The 21,531-nt window shown below is 42.7% G+C and overlaps 1 protein-coding gene across 1 annotated transcript in view; it reads left to right on the plus strand.

Annotated features, from left to right (window-relative positions):
• LOC112232479 (reelin-like) overlaps nucleotides 1-21,531 on the plus strand; it is a 288,334-nt gene that overhangs the window by 189,280 nt on the left and 77,523 nt on the right. Inside the window, exons 23-29 of the mRNA XM_042323405.1 lie at nucleotides 3,144-3,256; nucleotides 4,135-4,272; nucleotides 16,992-17,178; nucleotides 17,385-17,590; nucleotides 17,927-18,098; nucleotides 18,417-18,623; nucleotides 19,404-19,639. Coding sequence (XP_042179339.1) covers nucleotides 3,144-3,256; nucleotides 4,135-4,272; nucleotides 16,992-17,178; nucleotides 17,385-17,590; nucleotides 17,927-18,098; nucleotides 18,417-18,623; nucleotides 19,404-19,639 — 1,259 coding nt within the window. The remainder of the gene's footprint in view (nucleotides 1-3,143; nucleotides 3,257-4,134; nucleotides 4,273-16,991; nucleotides 17,179-17,384; nucleotides 17,591-17,926; nucleotides 18,099-18,416; nucleotides 18,624-19,403; nucleotides 19,640-21,531) is intronic.

Genomic DNA, 21,531 nt, shown 5'->3' on the forward strand with positions numbered 1-21,531 from the left:
CAGGAGCTATCAGTGCATTAAGGCTCAGACAAACAGACTTCTAAACAGCTTCTATCCCCTTGCCATAAGACTTTTAAATTTCTAACAACTACTGCTCTCCCTCTCCCACAAAATATCCTCAATGTCACTGTGCCAATCCACAAGTCTCTACCCACACAGACCCAACCTATGCTGCTGCTAAAATGATTTTCTGCAACGAAACCACAACTGACTAGGTATCCCCCTTTCCCTTTAAAGGACACCAATAAGAAGAAGGGACTTGCTTGGGCCAAAAAACATGAGCAATGGACATTAGACTGGTGGAAATCTGTCCTTTTGTCTGATTAGTCCAAATTTAAGATTTTTGGTTTTACCTGCCATTTCTTTATGAGAAGCGTAGCTGAACCGATGACCTCTGTATGTGTTGTTCCCACCGTGAAGCATGGAGGAGGAAGTGTAATGGTGTGGGTGTGCTTTGCTGTTGACGTTGTCAGAAATGTATTTAGAATTCAAGGCACAATAAACCAGCATGGCTACCATAGCATTCTGCAGCGATTCGCCATCCCATCTGATTTGCACTTAGTGGGACTATCATTTGTTTTTCAACAGGACAATAACCCAAAACACACCTCCAGGCTGTGTAAGGGCTATTTGACCAATAAGGAGGGTGATGGACCTGGATCAGAATACCTGGCCTCCACAATCACCTGACCTCAACCCAATTGAGACAACAAGGGCTCAGCATATGTGGGAACTCCTTCAAGACTGTTGGAAAAGTATTCCTCATGAAGCTGGTTGACTGAATGCCAAAAGTGTGTAAAGCTGTCATCAAGGCAAATGGTGGCTACTTCTCAAGTATTAAAATCTCAAGTAATAAATTACTACATGATATGTGTTACTTTATGGTTTTGATGTATTCACTATTATTCTATATTGTAGAAAATAGTCAAAATAAAGAGAAATTCTTGAATGTTTAGGTGTGTCCAAACCTTTGACTGGTACTGTAAATACTACCATTAGTGTATTATCATAAGTATTACACTTTTCATCCCTGTGTACCTATTTATGGATATTCTACTACCAGTCCCTTTCAGCCCTGTTTACCTATTCATGTATATTCTACTACCAGTCCCTTTCAGCCCTGTTTACCTATTTATGTATATCCTACTACCAGTCACTTTTCAGCCCTGTTTACCTATTTATGTATATCCTACTACCAGTCCCTTTCAGCCCTGTTTACCTATTTATGTATATTCTACTACCAGTCCCTTTCAGCCCTGTTTACGTATTTATGTATATCCTACAACCAGTCACTTTTTATGTACAGTGCCTATGTACAGTGAGACTTGAACTTGAACTCAGGTGAATCCTGTTTCCATTGATCATCCTGAGATAAACACAACTTGATTGGAGTCCACCAGTGGTAAACTCAATTGATTGGACATGATTTGGAAAGGCATACACCTGTCTATATAAAGTCCCACAGTTGACAGTGCATGTCAGTGCAAAAACGAAGCCATGAGGTCGAAGGAATTGTCCGTAGAGCTCCAAGAAGGGATTGTGTCAAGGCACAGATCTGGGGATGGGTACCAAAACGTTTCTGCAGTATTGAAGGTCGCCAAGAACACAGTGGCCTCCATCATTCTGAAATGGAAGAAGTTTGGAAGACTCTTCCTAGAGCTGGCTGCCCAGCCAAACTGAGCAATAGGTGGAGAAGTCACTCTGACAGAGCTCCAGAGTTCCTCTGTGGAGATGGGAGAACCTTCCAGGTGGACATCCATCTCTGCAGCACTCCACCAATCAGGCCTTTATGTAAAAGTGGCCAGACGGAAGCCACTCCTCAGTTAAAGGCACATGACAGTCCACTTGGAGTGTGCCGAAAGGCACCTAAAGGACTCTCAGATTCTCTGGTCTGATGAAACTCTTTGGCCTGAATTCCAAGCTTGAGGTCTGGAGGAAACCTGGCTCCATTCCTGGGGGTGGATTTTTCAGCGGCATGGACTGTGAGACTAGTCAGGATCGATGGAAAGATGAACGGAGCAAAGTACAGAGAGATCCTTGATGAAAACCTTCTCCAGAGGTTTCAGGACCTCAGACTAGGGCGAGGTTAACCTTCCAACGGCACAATGATCCTATGCACACAGCCAAGACAACGCAGGAGTGGCTTCGGGACAAGTCTCTGAATGTCCTTGAGTGGCCCAGCCAGAGCACGGTCTTAAACCTGGTCAAACATCGCTGGAGAGGCCTGAAAATAGTTGTGCAGCAACGCTCCCCATTCAACCTGATAGAGCTTGATAGGATCTGCAGAGAATAATGGTAGAAACTCCCCAAAAACAGTTGTGCCAAGCTTGTAGCGTCATACCCAAGAAGACTCAAGGCTGTAATCACTGCCAAAGGTACTTCAACAAAGCACTGAGTAAAGGGTCTAAATACTTATATACATGTAATATTAAACTTAGAAACTTGAGACTATGAGTCATTCATGTTTGTGTGCTGTTAGGAATGGTGTTTTATGACATTTTGGTCCATTATTCATTGAGTAATCGAGAACCACTTTGGAAATCAGTGTTTTAATTAATACTTTGTTGTAATTTGCAAATAAATATTGTACATTCTATATATATTTTGCCCAACAAATAACATTAAATTATAATTGTCTTAGAAAAAGGCATCCCACCTTTGGTCAAGAGGAAGTATCTGGTTTTGGGCTTTATTGCCCTGTCGTATACTGGAGCAAAAAATGATTCCAGCTTGGGCTCTTCCGGTTTGTTTAGAACACATGAGATAGTAGGCTTTATTGCCCTGTCATATACTGGAGCAAAAAATGATTCCAGCTTGGGGTCATCAAGTCCCAGGGTCATTAGCTTATTGTGAGCTTTGAGGGCATTCTCCGGTATTAGGTCTGTTTATGATCTCAGTTGTTAGTGGGACTGACTGAGATACTCTCCAGAGCTTCTTTACAGCTCTTTTGTGGAACTGATGCAGCCATACATTAGTTTAGCAGACGGTTTTATCTAAAGCCACATACAATAAGTGCAATTATCTGATGTAGGTATAACAACCATAAAACATGTAGATACTGGAAAAATTAAGTTTGTCTGTACTGTCAGGTGTATTGATATGGTGTGTTACGGAGTTGACTGAGTATTTTCTTCCCTTCCCAGGCCTGCCTACCAGGGATGCCCAGCTGTTCAGAGTTCACTGCTCCCAGTGTGTACCATCCCTCTGAGTTCACTGACTGGAGACGCATCACTCTGCCCCTGCCTCATAGAGCATGGTGGGTAACACACATTCTTTCATCCATACAGGTTGGTATTACCCATTGACAGAATGCTTTACGAAAGTCTGAGTTCAGCACATTCATCTCAACTCTGAATTGGGCCCACAGTGCGCGTGCGCGCACACACACACACACACACACACACACACACAATAACACTCAGATAGTCACACACACCTCCCACTCCCCTCTCCCTGAGGAGACTCTGACCTACAACCAATATTCCTGTCTCCCTATCCCCACCCCATCCCTTCCTCCACCCTCCCCTCCCCAGCCCTATGGCCTTAAATAAATGTTTGCTGATCTCCTCTCATTCATGAAGGATTCCTGGCTACCTCTGGGTCGATTTTGGGTCACTATTGCAGGGAACTAACCTGCTTTGACTGCTCTGACTGTAACAAATAAACCTAACTGGGCTTGTTGGCTCCACCATCCATCACCATCACACCTGCAGGGCCATGCACTAAAATACACATTAGGGGTCTAGGTGGGGGTGCACTTTCAATTCACAGACATAATCCACTGGTACTCAGACACACATGCTTGTATATAGTTACACAGGTGATGGAGCACCTCCATCATGGACGGTAAAACAACAAAAACGATGATATAGTATGGATGGATCCTATACTGATCTGTGTCACCTCCCCAGCCTCATTAGTGTTCTGGGGTTTTATAAAATGTGGTGTTCAAGCATATTATTTCTCCCTTTGTGTTTTTAACAATCTGCCAATGCCCATTTCATCAACTCTGTTGGTATTCCTGCTCACCAAATGTATATCCTGGTCCTGACATTTGCTTATGAGCTTTGCTAACAATACATGCAGGATGGTTTGGTTCTCTTTGATGTGTCTGATTGTTGTCTGTGTGTGCAGGTCCAGTGCCACACGGTTCCGTTGGATCCAGAACTACTATGGAGAGCAGGATGAATGGGCTCTGGACGACATCTACATCGGGCAGCAGTGCCTTCAGATGTGCCACGGACACGGATGGTGCGACCACGGACACTGCAGGTCAGTGAGGGCCACTGTTGGGGGAACTTTACTTTTAAAGGTAACTTTTTTACGTTACAACATTACTTCCATTAAAAGTAACCTGTTAACTTACAGTGTTACTTAGCGAGGAAACAAACTCAATACATGACTTTTTACCCAGCCAGAAACAGAAAACCATCTGAAGATGCCTTGCGTGTGTTGATCATTCTAATACCCAGTAGAGGGCGCACAGGGTTGGGACCCGTTACATTAACCCGTTACATGTGATCTGATTACAAAAACTGTAGTTTGTTACGTTACCATAAAATACATTGTAATCAGATTACAGATAATTTAGAAAAACAACATGATTACTTCTAGGATTAGTTGAAAATGTAGAAAGGATGTTTGTGAAAAAAATATTTATAACACCTTTCTGCTTTCTCAATGACATTCAAATCAGCATCGAGAAAAGTTCAAATTTGTTCCACCTGAGTCTGACCACAAGTCAGAGACCACTATAATGACACACCACCAAATGTGATTGATGGATTGCAGGAAAAGAGCAGGAATAGGCTTTTGTAGTCTACAGTCGAATGGTGCAACTGCTGTCTGAATCCAAAGATTAAACACTTAGAGGTAAGTAAGGATGACAGCAGTGGTATAGTTTACGGGCGATACGGTTATCACAATGATGTGAATCACACTGCTGCTCTCTCACTTTGGCCTATTTGCGCCTTACGGATTGTAGTTGTCATGGATGGCTGTTCACAAATGTATAGGTGTATTTTAACCAAATAATGGTTGAATTGAAGAAGTGTAAACTGCCTATCAATCATTGTTTTTGAGACCCATGGACGGACAGTGAAAAATGCTACAGCTGCTTAGTGTGGATCCCAGCCTATCCCTTACAAACATAGATTGCAGTTTGGAAACTGCAGTAAAAGTACAGTAACTGCAGTCGACTGTGGTATTTTGTATGCAGTAATTGCAGAATAACTGCCTTGTACTCCAGTTGAACTGCAGTTATACTGCACTCTGACTGCTATATATTTTTTGTTACTCCCTCCTAAACTACTATCTGGTGTTGTGCTACACATCCAGTCAAACAATTTATAGAAGACCACGAGTGGGACTTATTGCGCAATCTAATTTGTGCTGATAAACAAAACAAATCCATAGGCCTAATGGACAAATGCTCAAACTTGTGCTCTTTTGATATACAGTACCAGTCAAAAGTTTGGAGACACCTACTCATTGCAGGGTTTTTCTATATTTTACAATTTTCTACATTGTAGAATAATAGTGAAGACATCAAAACTATGAAATAACACCTATGGAATCATGTAGTAACCAAAAAAGGTGATAAGCAAGTCTAAATATATTTTATATTTGAGATTCTTCAAAGAAGCCACCCTTTGCCTCAATGACAGCTGTCGTGTCTTTACTATCATTAAAATGGACCAGTCGTATGTGGTGTGATCATGGTTGATGACTTCTAATAATTTTCCTCCTGAATGGAGGATTCTATTTATTAGTGACATGTGTGTTAACCATTGGAAGAGTGCACTGGAGATTCCCTTCCACGTGTTGCACTCTGAGTGAATCATATGTCGCTATTGTCAAGGGTAATTTGATTGGTTAGGTCTCTAACCTTCTTACTGATTGTAGCTAGACTGACTGTCGCTGGTATTGGTACTGGTGCTCAAAGGGACCAGTTATCCTACCGATTTATTCCGAAATATTATACTACCGGAACACATGATTGGAGCGTTTTACTAGTTGTATTGGAGTTGAACCTACACATGGCAAGTAATGATTATTGTTGCCATTTGTTTTGGAGGTGGACAAGTCCACTGGACTTCCTTTACGACCAGTGTGGTACACCTCAGTACTATCTTAGATGTTCTCTAAGATAATCCCTGTCTAGGGGACTGTCTGCTCCTCACTGTTCTCGTAGGGGAGTTTACAACTAGATTTGATTTATGGTCTGGGGCCTCGTACGGTGTTGTCCGTAGTCTCGACCCCCCCACCGGCCTCGATGAGGCTCATCATGGGTCTGGGCTACTATTCCCCCTTTGTGTCTCCGGACCCCCCCCACCAGCGGGTGGTGTTGGTGTCTGAGGTGCAAATGAAAAGTTCGGACCCTATCTACGAGTTTTCAGCGACCACGTTTTGAGAATGGCTGTAACCTCAAACAAATCTCCTGGTGTTTGTGCTTCAAAACGCTCAAGAGGCATGTCAGTCACCACCGCATCTGCGTGTGGCAAGCTCTTCAGTACCTGCGAACTGAGACGAGGATATCGGTCTGTGATATCGCAAAGTGTTTCACCAGTGGGAGTCATCGGGTCAGTTGCTGGACTGACGCCATTAGTGTCATTGTAAGGGGTGACCATCCCCAACAAAGTGGAAGGTGTATCATCCGAAGCAGAGTATACTCTGCTCATCACTGTTTTTCTTGCTGAGATGGCCGCAGTGCTTGCGGAAGTGTCCGAAGGGCAAGAGGAGTTCATCACAACTACCGTATTGCACGACTGCAAGGAGGAGGGAAGTTGCTTATTCACAGAGACAGCTGTCTCGAAATCATGAAAAGAATGGTCAATCAGGTTGGCTGATGGAATGTGTCAAGATATCGTAATATCTCTTTGGATCGGATTCTGCCCCAAGAGGTATTTAAACGTCTTTTTCCCAAGGGGTGCTTTCGACAGATACCCCTCGTGAATGACTGCGTTGCAGCTAGCGTTAGCATTCTTGGTCAGTGGAGAAGGCACAGTGGCCTGTGACCATACCTGGTTGGTTTTCCAATCCATCAATGGCAGTAACCCATCAAGTCTGCTCCAAGTAGCAGGGTTACAGTTTCGAGGCTGGTAACATACACAGGGTGAATGAGCGATACGTCCTTGAAGTGTAGTTTCAGCATGACTCTCAATGTGAGAGGCGAGGTAGTCTGAGTGACCCCTCAAAGTGTAGTGTCGCATCGTTCCACTTTTAACCAACGTTTAGTTGGCTTCAAAGCCTTTTTGAGATCATCAAACAATGTTTGAGAGATTAATGATATTGTCGCACCGCATCAATTTGTGCATGACAAGTTAAGCAGTCCTCCAGGACTGTTTCCAGATATGGCCGTTGAGATTCATGGTTAGTGGACATATTCCCCACAAAGTGGAGTGGTCGCTCGCAACGACGTGATATGCCCTTTCTGTTCTCCATGCAGATTGACTTTTCTGATTTTGAGTGGGCTTGGCTTTAACGAAGCGATTGATCTTTTTCTTCGCCACCTTTGTATCAGTCTATAGACAAAGCCTGGGGGCTTGTTTCTTGATCAAGCGGGCCCTGGATAGGGTCTTGAATGAGAGAAATTAGAACTTTAACGTTCTTGCTATGGGTGTTAATTCCTGCGGACCTGGTGTCCGTTAATTCCCCGTCTAGTCCTCTGACTTTTCTCAAATTGTTCTCGCTTTAGTTCTTCCCGTAGTGGAACTTCTGGAGAACATTGGTCTACGTTTTGATCGTCCTTCACCCCTTTGTTACCCTTGTGCTCTGACACTTTTTGTGGGTTGGGTGCAGGAACGTAGCGAACAGGTCGATTGTAGCAGTAGTCATGTTGATGGCGTCGTACTTTACAGTTATTTCGACCGCTGAGGTTATTGGAATCATGGTTTCGTGGTAGAAGCTGTGCACTGCGGTATTGGACAGATACCAATCTCGGATGGCAAGACATCAGGGCTAGACTGGAGAGAACCTTTACGAGGCCTGCGCCCGATGGTTGATTTTGGAAAGCGTTGTTGTCTGCTTTTCCACTAATGGCATAATTAGGGTTGGTATCGCTGCTGAGGTCAGAGATCAATCCATTTGCAGGTGGAGGTTCACTAATTAGCGGGCGAGTGGGGACTACCCCCTCTGATAGCTTGCACATTATTAGAACATTTTGAAAGGAATTTATTTTTTTCCTAATTTTCCAAAGTTTGGTTTTGGAATATATTGGGACCTGCAAAGACTATTTTAATCTATTTATAGATGGTAATGAACCATCAGTACTGGACAGTACTATGGAAGTTGGACGTGAATGAATTTGTAAAAGCAAATTGAATTAATCATACCTGGATAGGCTATCTGGGAATTCAATTTTAAATTAAGCTGGGAAGTTGGTTCTTCTAGGTTACTATTGCAAAGCTTAAAGTGTCTCATTTAACTGGAAGAACCTAGAAAGGTATGTTCGACAGTTTAAATAAATAAATTGAATGAGACGATAATACCCAAGCAATTGAGAATGCTGGATTATCATAAAGGTAATGTTAGCTTGGGTCTCATTCAGTTTTAAGTTCCTCGGCGTACACATCACAGACAAACTGAATTGGTCCACCCACACAGACAGCATCGTGAAGAAGGCGCAGCAGCGCCTCTTCAACCTCAGGAGGCTGAAGAAATTCGGCTTGTCACCAAAAGCACTCACAAACTTCTACAGATGCACAATCGAGAGCATCCTGTCGGGCTGTATCACCGCCTGGTACGGCAACTGCTCCGCCCACAACCGTAAGGCTCTCCAGAGGGTAGTGAGGTCTGCACAACGCATCACCGGGGGCAAACTACCTGCCCTCCAGGACACCTACACCACCCGATGTCACAGGAAGGCCATAAAGATCATCAAGGACAACAACCACCCGAGCCACTGCATGTTCACCCCGCTATCATCCAGAAGGCGAGGTCAGTACAGGTGCATCAAAGCTGGGAACGAGAGACTGAACAGCTTCTATCTCAAGGCCATCAGACTGTTAAACAGCCACCACTAACATTGAGTGGCTGCTGCCAACACACTGACTCAACTCCAGCCACTTTAATAATGGGAATTGATGGGAAATGATGTAAAATATATCACTAGCCACTTTAAACAATGCTACCTAATATAATGTTTACATACCCTACATTATTCATCTCATATGTATATGTATATACTGTACTCTATATCATCTACTGCATCTTTATGTAATACATGTATCACTAGCCACTTTAACTATGCCACTTTGTTTACATACTCATCTCATATGTATATACTGCACTCAATACCATCTACTGTATCTTGCCTATGCCGCTCTGTACCATCACTCACTCATATACAGTGCCTTACGAAAGTATTCGGCCCCCTTGAACTTTGCGACCTTTTGCCACATTTCAGGCTTCAAACATAAAGATATAAAACTGTATTTTTTTGTGAAGAATCAACAACAAGTGGGACACAATCATGAAGTGGAACGACATTTATTGGATATTTCAAACATTTTTAACAAATCAAAAACTGAAAAATTGGGCGTGCAAAATTATTCAGCCCCTTTACTTTCAGTGCAGCAAACTCTCTCCAGAAGTTCAGTGAGGTTCTCTGAATAATCCAATGTTGACCTAAATGACTAATGATGATAAATACAATCCACCTGTGTGTAATCAAGTCTCCGTATAAATGCACCTGCACTGTGATAGTCTCAGAGGTCCGTTAAAAGCTCAGAGAGCATCATGAAGAACAAGGAACACACCAGGCAGGTCCGAGATACTGTTGTGAAGAAGTTTAAAGCCGGATTTGGATACAAAAAGATTTCCCAAGTTTTAAACATCCCAAGGAGCACTGTGCAAGCGATAATATTGAAATGGAAGGAGTATCAGACCACTGCAAATCTACCAAGATCTGGCCGTCCCTCTAAACTTTCAGCTCATACAAGGAGAAGACTGATCAGAGATGCAGCCAAGAGGCCCATGATCAATCTGGATGAACTGCAGAGATCTACAGCTGAGCTCTGTCCAACAACAATCAGTCGTATATTGCACAAATCTGGCCTTTATGGAAGAGTGGCAAGAAGAAAGCCATTTCTTAAAGATATCCATAAAAAGTGTTGTTTAAAGTTTGCCACAAGCCACCTGGGAGATACACCAAACATGTGGAAGAAGGTGCTCTGGTCAGATGAAACCAAAATTGAACTTTTTGGCAACAATGCAAAACGTTATGTTTGGCGTAAAAGCAACACAGCTCATCACCCTGAACACACCATCCCCACTGTCAAACATGGTGGTGGCAGCATCATGGTTTGGGCCTGCTTTTCTTCAGCAGGGACAGGGAAGATGGTTAAAATTGATGGGAAGATGGATGGAGCCAAATACAGGACAATTCTGGAAGAAAACCTGATGGAGTCTGCAAAAGACCTGAGACTGGGATGGAGATTTGTCGTCCAACAAGACAATGATCCAAAACATAAAGCAAAATCTACAATGGAATGGTTCAAAAATAAACATATCCAGGTGTTAGAATGGCCAAGTCAAAGTCCAGACCTGAATCCAATCGAGAATCTGTGGAAAGAACTGAAAACTGCTGTTCACAAATGCTCTCCATCCAACCTCACTGAGCTCGAGCTGTTTTGCAAGGAGGAATGGGAAAAAATGTCAGTCTCTCGATGTGCAAAACTGATAGAGACATACCCCAAGCGACTTACAGCTGTAATCGCAGCAAAAGGTGGCGCTACAAAGTATTAACTTAAGGGGGCTGAATAATTTTGCACGCCCAATTTTTCAGTTTTTGATTTGTTAAAAAAGTTTGAAATATCCAATCATGTTGTTCCACTTCATGATTGTGTCCCACTTGTTGTTGATTTTTCACAAAAAAATACAGTTTTATATCTTTATGTTTGAAGCCTGAAATGTGGCAAAAGGTCGCAAAGTTGAAGGGGGCCGAATACTTTCGCAAGGCACTGTATCTTTATGTACATATTCTTTATCCCCTTACACTTGTGTCTATAAGGTAGTAGTTTTGGAATTGTTAGCTAGATTACTTGTTGGTTATTACTGCATTGTCGGAACTAGAAGCACAAGTATTTCGCTACACTCGCATTAACATCTGCTAACCATGTGTATGTGACAAATAAAATTTGATTTGATTTGATGATTTGAGGTACATTTACCACTATGGCACACTTTCCCCTCAGGCCAAAGCCATATGGGATTCCCGCTGGAGGCGGGACTGATTGATTGTGCTTTGCAGAAGCAGATGTTACTGATTGATCAAATTTAATGAATAATCAAATCTGAATAGGCTATCTGGAAATTAAACTTTAAATTAACCTGGGAAATTGGTTCGTCTAGGTTACTATTGCAAAGCATATTAAGGTGTCTCATTTTATTGGAAGAACCTAGAAAGGTATGTCCAACAATTTAAATAAATAAATTGAATGAGACCCAAGCAATTGCGAATGCTGGATTATTTTAACGTGATCCACGTTTGGATTTCCAACACTTCTTTTAAGAGATGTACTTGCGATTCTTTACCACCAGTGATGCAGAATGCTGAAATCAAACGGAAGTACAAAGGGCAAGGCGGAAGAATTTAAACAGAACACAGGAAGTGAAAAATGTTCCCTCTCTTGTTAGCTTAGCCTCTCGTGCCAGCTAAATCACATTCTACGCACCAAATAGGGTCCCTTTTACCATGGAAAGGGTGGGTTTGCTAGTGACATCTCACATTAAACCATTCGGCATACATTGCTAGCGTTATGGTGACCGGAGCAACACGGTATATAATACGAATATGCCTGTTGTCAGTCCACACTGGTTTAGTGCGGTAGGCGGTAAGCGGACAGAAATACTTTGGCTCAAACTCCGAAGATCTTTCCTCTAATTCCGAACCTTACTGGCTCTATTAATTAATATTGACTGACAGAAGTAGTACCGTTTGGCCTAACTGACTAAATCTGGAATTTATCACTCATTGCTCTGATGCTAAAGACCACTACTGGAGGCGCTCTGTAGCCTCTTCAAATGGGAACACACACACACAACCGATTTGAATGTATACAAAGCAGTCTGTTTGTACAATCCTGTTTGCACAATTGATATATATAGAATTCCACAGCAGAGTCAAATTCTATCTTAGATTCCTGACAGGGGGCGTCATAAATGTTGTGTCTTTACTATCATTAAATGGAAGACTTAGTTTTATCAAAGATTCTCTGTAATTAGTATTACCGATCAACTGATTAATCATGTAACTGTAATTAACTAGGAAGTCGGGGCACCAAGGAAAAATATTCAGATTATAAGGTTATAATTTCCTAATATTTTCATATCTGATCCATAGTCTTCTGATTAATTAATTATTTACTTTACCTCACGTTAGTCTCATTCCAAACGTCGTAAATTGTTGGTTATCAGCCTCCCGGGTGGCGCAGTGGTTAAGGGTGCTGTACTGCAGCGCCAGCTGTGCCACCAGAGACTCTGGGTTCTTCCCCAGGCTCTGTCGTAACCGGCAGCGACCGGGAGGTCCGTGGGGCGACGCAGAATTGGCCTAGCTGGGCGCAAAGCGTGCTAACCAAGGTTGCCAGGTGCACAGTGTTTCCTCTGACACATTGGTGCGGCAGGCTTCCAGGTTGGATGCACGCTGTGTTTAGAAGCAGTGCGGCCTGGTTGGGTTGTATATCGGAGGATGCATGACTTTCAACCTTCGTCTCTCCCGAGCCCATACGGGAGTTGTAGCGATGAGACAAGATAGTAGCTACTAAACTGACACGAAATTGAGGAGAAAACAGGGTGAAATAAATAAAACAAATAAAAAATGGTTGGTTATCTGCACGAACCCAGTCTTCACTATGAGTCATCCATACATCAATTGTCTTGAATCATGTATTTATTAATAAACTGAGTAATTCACAGAAATGCATAAACAAACAAACAAGGTGGTGGTTGTGGTTACAAGAAATGATAGGGGAAGGTGCCGTATTGGGCTAAACCGGCATGGCGGCTTGTTAGATAAAAGGGGAAGTGAGGGTCGACTAAGAAGTCACTACAGAGTGATAATTATAACAATTGAAATGCTAATTCTTTGCACATGAACCGCTCACTCATTCGGGAACAATTGCAATCAATATATATATTTACGCTCAGTGTGTCGTCTTGATCGCTGGTGAAAAGTTTGTTTCTGTTGGAGAGTTTTGTCCTCTCGCTCTCTCTCTCTCTCTCTCTCTCTCTCTGTCTTGGTTAGAGGGGATAGTTCAGAGTGACATACATTCATTTGTTATAGAATGGATGTTTCGGCGGTTGTCATTTTTCGAGGTCAATGAGACCGAATTCCTAGCTGCAGACTAGTAATTAATATCAAAGACTTGCTCTTATTCTGTCGGTATCGATAATCTAAGAGTTTAACCACGTCATATGGTTGAAAGATTCAGCAATAGTCAACCTTTGTCCTCTCCTAATGGAGAAAAACATGGTCTGGGGATAATTTCTCAAAGTTGGGTTTTATTCGGAATTGCAGAAAAGGGTCTGTCCCAGGATGCCTGACCCTAACTGAGCTCAAGGGCGGTCCTCTGATTTAGTTCAAATCAAAAGGGAATTGTATTTTCCTTCGTTAAACAGTCCAAAATCATATTACACAATTTTACGAACAGTATCATACTCACTCATTCATCTTATACAACAATTAGATGTAAACCTCATATCTGAGGCTATTATATAAACAGCCTAATGGTAATGTGGCCACACCGTCTCCCATGTGCTTCCCCAAGTTGTAACAAACAGACCAGTTCGTAGCTGGATTCTTCACCAATCTTTTATACTTTCTCCGGAACATGAAATTTGTTCGTACCTCAAGTTCTGTGAGGTGGAAGAAATTCCTTTGTGCTCTATGAAAATTTACTCTGCCTCTTATACTGTGTGGCCATGTGGCAGGGTCTTCTCAGGAATTTACGACCTCTCTCTGACCACAGCAGCCTAGTTGAAGGAGGCAAGGGGGAGGCAGGGAGAGGGGGATGGGGCTTGCTATACCCAAAGAGGGCAATGTCATGAAACAGCTTTGCACCCTCTTGGCATTCTCTCAACCAGCTTCATGAGGTAGTCACTGGAATGCATTTCAATTAACATGTGTGCCTTGTTAATTAAAAGTTAGTTTGTGGAATTTCTTTCCTTCTTACTGCATTTGATCCAATCAGTTGTGACAAGGTAGAGGTGGTATACAGAAGATAGCCTTATTTGGTAAAAGACTAAGTCCATATTTTGACAAGAACAGCTCAAATAAGCAAAGAGAAACGACAATCCATCATCCATTTCAGACATGAAGGTTAGTCAATGTGGAACATTTCAAGTGCAGTCAGAAAAACCATCAAGCGCTATGATGAAACAAGCTCTCATGAAGACCGCCACAGGAAAGGAAGACCCAGAGTTACCTCTGCTGCAGAGAACAAGTTCATTAGGGTTACAAGCCTCAGGAATTGTAGTCCAAATAAATGCTTCCCAGAGTTCAAGTAACAGACACATCTCAACATCAACTGTTCAGAGGAGATTGCGTGAAATCAGGCCTTCATGGTTGAATTGCTGCAAAGAAACCACTACTACAGGACACCAATAATAAGAAGAGACTTGCTTGAGCCAAGAAATATGAACGGATGATCTCTGCATGTGTGGTTCCCACCGTGAAGCATGGAGGAGGAGGTGTGATGGTGTGGAGGTGCTTTGCTGGTGACACTGTCTGTGATTTATTTGAATGTAAGGCACACTTAACAAGCATGGCTAACACAGCATTCTGCAGTGATACGCCATCCCATCTGGTTTGCGTTCAGTGGGACTATCATTTGTTTTTCAAGAGGACAATGACCCAACACACCTCCAGGCTGGAGTAAGGGCTATTTGACCAAGAAAGAGAATTATGGAGTGCTGCATTAGATGACATGGCCTCCACAATCGCCCGACCTCAACCCAATTGAGATGGTTTGGAATTAGTTGGACCGCAGCGTGAAGGAAAAGCAGTCACATGTCATCAACAAAGTCTTAAACAATAGGCCTATAGCAAATGCAGCACATGGCATTCATTTTTCACATGCAAATAGTACTTTTCAGTACTGCTGAAATGTTTCATTATTTGAAGCAATGGGCCCAATCATTCCTACATGACAACAAAAACATAAACAACAGAGTGGGCTCAGCTTTGGTTTCAGGGTTATGTTCAGGTAAAAAATGGACTAATCCATATTCTTTAAGATCAAGGGATATTTAATTCATTGGAACGATTGGAAATCTGACAGTCTATAGCCTAATTGTGTTATGAACTGTATTGAAGTAGAAATCAATAGGTTACAGGCCTACATAACCCATAAAGTGAAAAGCAACACCTATTTATAGCCAGCTATATAAACTCTAACTCTGATCTATCCTGCATTAGATGTTGTTCAAATGGCAATATTCCTTTTTGTCGTCTTCTAATGCTTCATAATGGGAAGTTATGTTACTGATAGAATTTTGGGCAGGTAACTAGAAACTGTAACAGCAATAGCCCTTTTCAAAAGGAAAATGTATGCACATTACAACATGCGTGACTCAAAGTCAAAATAAAACTTCTCACCTTCATTTGCATCTTGGTTATTTATTTCACTGCATTCCTCCAAAGTAGAAATTATGCCGCAGGAAAATAAAAAATCTCTCAAAACCTCTGTCTGGGAGCTGGTTACTCTTTGGAGTTACTCCAAAGAAGAAAGTGTCTTCACAGGCTCACTCATGGGCGTAACTACATGAGGACACTGAGGTCCAGACATTTTTTCTAATTAAAAATATAAAAATAAAAATAAAATATATTTTGTACACAATCAAGAAAATAAATTATGTGTCAAGATCTTAATATTGCTCCCAGCGTTGATCAAAGCTCAGAACGCGTATATTCTTGATCTGACTGAGTTCTAATCACGTCTGCCTCTGCGATCGAGTGGAATCATGAACAGTGGTTTGTTTGATATGTTTGCCTGTGTCCCATGGATTTTGCTCCCAGATTTGCCTTTTTAGCAGTTTCACCACTCTCTCAAACGGCTAAAACGTTAAACGTTAAACATGCCTGAAACGTTAAACGAACTACCCCAGCTCGATGTTGTCTCAAGTAGGCTGCTGACAGTATGTTCATGAAATGCCGGACAAAAGGCAATTTTAAAACTGTCCCGCGACTACTGACGTGTCTACAGACATCCCCCAAACAAACAAAAACAGCATAATGAGTGCACTGCTAAATAGTCGCTTATAGATTTGTCAGTCAGTCAATGAATGCATGCAGAAGGAGACAGAGGAGAGAGAGCGAGAACGGAAGCAAGAGGTTAGTACAGTGGTTCCCAAACCAGTGGTTCCCAAACCAAACCTATCTTCCCTACAGACCTACATTAAAATGCATAACAATGCAAACAATACAGTTGTAAAATGTGATACGTTTTTGTTCATATCGGTCGTTGTTTGTCTTATCGGTGGTTGTTTGTCTTATCTCCATCACCCACTGGAGTAGTTTACCCATTACTCACCTTTTTGTTACCACTACTTCACTTATATTAATACAGAATCGTAAGTAATATTCTAATAATTCGTAGACAATGTGATAAAAATATCACCTGTGTGCTCCATTGATGTCTGTTTGTGTGGAGCTTGATTAGTAATGCCTAGGAATACAAATGTCAACGCTTTGTAATCTGGGAAAAGAGATATGTATGTTGAGTTAATGATATTATGCAATTCATCGATACAACTGAATGAACAGTCGCTGGTGCTACATGTCAGTGTGAAACATTTCTCATATTTCCCCCCTTTCAGGGTTGTAACATTGCAATTGTATAGCAGACTGAGGTGATAATGGCTTTGTCATTTTTGCTTGTTTTTGCTGTTCTTGAAATAGCATTCAAAAAATAATAATTGTATAGAAATGCAGTAATGAGCTTGGGGAAACCCTTTATAACCCTTTATAATTTCTTATAATCTCCTCTCCCCAGGTGTGATGAAGGTTTCTCAGGTTCAGACTGCCAGGCATCCTCTCCTCTTTCTTCCAGCATCCTGTCAGACTTTGAGTCCCAGGATGGTCTGCTGGCCGTGTGGCAGGAGGTGATTGGTGGAGAGGTGGTAACACCTGACATGGGCTGTGGGGTGGTCTCCTCTGGGTCCTCGCTCTACTTCAGCAAGGTAGGATGACACACACACACACACACACATTTACACAAAGTGACTTCATACCCGGTAGGTAAATCTGGTTACAATGTTGTCATTATGATGTCTTTTATAGCATCATGGTCAGGTTGTATACTGGTTGTATAAGAAAGTTAGCAACCAGGCAAAGAAAACAACCATTAAAAGACATTATTATTATGATGTGTGTGTGTGTGTAACAGGCCGGATTGAGGCAGCTGGTGAGCTATGACCTGGACACAGAGTGGGCAGAGTTTGTGCAGTTCTACCTGCGTGTGGGCGGAGACTGGGTACAATGTAACATGGCAGACAGCAGGGAGGAAGGAGTGCTGCTGCAGTACAGTAATGACGGAGGAATCAGCTGGGGACTCATCGCTGAGATGTACTTCACCGACTTCACCAAGCCACGGTAAGGAGAGAAAGGGGATAGAGGAGAGAGGGAGGGAGGGGAGCGAGAGGTGCTGCAGTACAGTAATGACGGAGGAATCAGCTGGAGACTCAACGCTGAGATGCACTTCACAGTCTTCCCCAAGCCACGGTGAAGAGGAGGGACTGGTTCCTCTCAAGGGTTCTTCCTTTGAGGCTACTATGCTTTTGCGTGCTGTTGGGGGTCTAGGCCATGCAGATTAATGTAAGTCACAATGTGACTGGTGATGTGAAAAGGGCCTTACAAATGTGATTGACTGACCGTCTGTCTGACCGGCATACTGACTGACTGACTGTCTGACTGATGTCTCCTCCCTAGGTTTGTCCACTATGAGTTGCCACAGGCCTCTAAGACCCCATGTACCCGGTTCAGATGGTGGCAGCCCCTTCACTCTGGGGACGGCTACGACCAGTGGGCCATTGATGATGTCATCATCTTGTCAGAGAGAGAGAAACACATCATCCCTATGGCCAACCCCACTATACCACAGGTAAGTCTCTCATTGGCTGACGACCTCACGCTGCCACATGTAAGGATTTCATTAGTTGAAAATAACTGACAATCCCATTGGCTAACACTGAGACAGATGATAACAAAGGCCTTCTATACTTTGTGGCAATCTATCTGATTCTGGGATTTAGTGGTCAATATAATCACAAGGAAATATAAACATTTGAAATTGTGTATAAGACATGCCTGAATGTCTGAGCTCACTATGATGCCGAACGTCAGCTATTTGTCTTCTGTTGCAACTTATTGGCTGCAAATGCAGCACCATCCTTAACATCTGCTATCTCCCTGTTTGTAGAACTTCTATGAGAAGCCGGCGTTTGACTACCCTCTGAACCAGATGAGTGTGTGGCTCCTGCTGGGCAATGAGGGTATGGAAAAGGAGAGGAACGGCAGCTTCTGTGCTCCCACCCCCTCTGCCATGGTGTTCGGGCGATCTGACGGAGACAGGGTGGCAGTGACCAGAGACCTGGTCCTAAGACCAGGGTACACACTGCAGTTTAAGGTATGTGTACAGTCTCTCTCGCTCTCTCACTCTCATTCTTTCTCTCTTCCACTCCTCTTCTCCCTCTCTCTTTCACTCTTCTCTCTCTCTCCTTCTGTTTCTTTTTCCCTCCTTTCTCTCTTTCTCTCATCTCTCCATCCTTCTGTCTTTCTCTCGGGAATTTTTAAGTTGAACTTCTAACACTTTTACAGGTTTGTACATAAGGCAATTACTTTTTAAATGTATTTTATGTGTTTGTGTACTGTTTATTACTGTTACGGTTTTCTTCGGGTGAAAGAGAGTCGGACCAAAATGCAGCGTGGTTAATTCGATACATCTTTAATGAAGATGAAAACTAAATGAAAAAACGAAACGAAATGAAGATGAAAGACAATAAACGTAACGTGAAAACCGAAACAGCCTAAACTGGTGCAAACTAACACAGAGACATGAACAGGAACAATCACCCACGAAACCCTCAAAGAATATGGCTGCCTAAATATGGTTCCCAATCAGAGACAACAATAATCACCTGCCTCTGATTGAGAACCGCCTCAGGCAACCATAGACTTTGCTAGAAAACCCCACTAAGCCACAATCCCAAAACCTATGAAAAACCCCAATACAAAAACACACCACAACATAAACCCATGTCACACCCTGGCCTGACCAAATAAATAAAGAAAACACAAAATACTAAGACCATATACTAATTAACAGTAAACATTACACACACTCTCTTTCTGTCTGTCTTTCTCTCCCTGTCTGCCCCCCTTCCCCATCACCCCCCTTCTTCTTCAGTTGAACATCGGTTGCGAGTCTCAGTTCAGTGCATCGGCCTCAGTCCTGCTGCAGTACTCCCATGATGCTGGCCGTACCTGGGCGCTGGTGAAGGAGGGCTGTTACCTAGGCTCCTCTGGGGCGGGTGGCTGTGAGGGCAGTGGGCGGGAGCTCAGGGAACCCACTGTCTATGCCACGGGAGACTACGAAAGCTGGACCAGGGTTACCATTGTCATTCCGCGTAACGTGGCTGCCAGGTAGGGGAATATTATGGGGTGGGGTCTTTGACACTGAGATCAATAACAAAGACACAATTACATATACGAAAGACTGTGGGATGGTATAGGTTCATGTTCAGTGTATTCAATATTGGTAATTCAAGCTGGATTTGATTTAGTAATCAAACTTATGAAGACTGACAGACTTTCAGTGGTAGAACTAGGTAAATTGTATTTCTTGTTGGAATTGCCCTGGTTTTGGCAGGGATGGCGACCCAAATGGGGATGCCATCCCTGTCACTTCGGCATGGCTTCAGGTGTATTACTGAAGCTTCTGTCACTGTGGAGGAGTTTCTGGTCGCTGTAGGAGAGAAGGTAGGCTATGAAAATGTTGCTTATTCGTCGCGGATGAATAAAACGGTGGTGTTTTTTCTTAAAGAAGAGCATCTTGTTGATTGTATGTTTGAGCATGGTGTCCTTCTTAAAGGTATGTTTATTCAAGTTACAGTGGTTGCTCATCTAAAAATGTTGTGATCATGCTGCGGGAGTTAGAGTAATATTGTGGTTTAGTACGGTACCCTGCGTCACTACTTCATTGCTCCAGACCAGCGCAAGGGGGAGTTAGAGAACTGATTATGCTTTTTGGTCCCAAGGCGCTACTGTGTCTTTTACTGACAATGAATGTGACATAAACCAAATAGAAACTGATAATGGTGCACAACTTCAGTATTTCTTACTAAAACTGTTGTTACCCTAAGCGTTTTATTCTAAGAGAAACTTTGACTACAATTAGGTGTGGAAATGTTAGGATTATTTTGCTCTTACTGCAGCACTGTAGCCTACTCCCAACCGGTAACATTGTATAGTGCCTGAGTGGTGCAGTGGTCTAAGACAATGTGTCTCAGTGCAATCTACATTGTTATAGATGCTGGTTTAATACCTGTGCTAGCTGTGACCGGGAGACCCGTAAGGCTTTTGGTTTCTCTCCCTCACCCCATGTTCAAGATTGGCCCTTTTTCTCGCTCACTTTACATTATTTGAAAACCTAATCATCTAAAAAATCTTGTTATTTTTTAAACAAAGCGATTATTATTATTAATTAATTTAGAATTATATAAAGCCCCGTAGATATTCTTACAGATATATTATCAATCCTGTTTGTCACAAGCGTAGCAGGCTGTGAATTCTGCAAACAAGGTTTCTAGGATGGGCCATTAGCAGGACAATACAGTATATATTGGTCATATTGGTCATGGCTCCCGAGTTGTGCACAATGGGATATCCTTGCAGTTCTTCAGCTGAGATAGCGTTGGTGCACGAAGTTCAAGGCACATGGGCAGGGGGCAGGGGGCACGGGGCACGGGACGGGCCACAGAGCAGCGCACAGAAGATGGACCTAGCCCATGGGGAAGGAAGGGGGATAGGGGGTCTTACCGAGCCTTTCCATAAGTCCACGCAAGTTTCTTCAACTGTCTTTTGACTGTGATTAGAGCGATGTTGATGTTGTGCCGTGATGCCAGCAGATTACAGATGGCCTTTGCTGAACGCTCATCTTCTACATTCATTAGTGAGTCGATGGCTTGAATAGTCTCGCTGGAAATGGAATACAATGTCAAAATCTGCAGCATACAGTAAAGACCAGCATTAATTAGGCCTACTTTACAGTATTGTCGCCTACTGTACCTGTTCATTTTCCTGGGCTTTCGCATTCGGCATAACTCAGGCAATTGATGATAGTGTTTGTGAATAGCACTGTCCGTCACCAAAATCCCCAAGTCTACCAATATTTTTTAAATGTCTCCAGTAGATTTTCCATTCCTCCTGAAAGCCCTAATCTGCTCATTTAAAGGAATAGAGATCCTGGTCATGGTACTGCAGTATGTTGTTACAGCATAATCAAAGTGAGGACAATCGGTGATCTGCTGTATACT

Source organism: Oncorhynchus tshawytscha, linkage group LG06 (assembly GCF_018296145.1).
Source record: "Oncorhynchus tshawytscha isolate Ot180627B linkage group LG06, Otsh_v2.0, whole genome shotgun sequence".
In the NCBI taxonomy this organism is placed as follows: domain Eukaryota; kingdom Metazoa; phylum Chordata; class Actinopteri; order Salmoniformes; family Salmonidae; genus Oncorhynchus; species Oncorhynchus tshawytscha.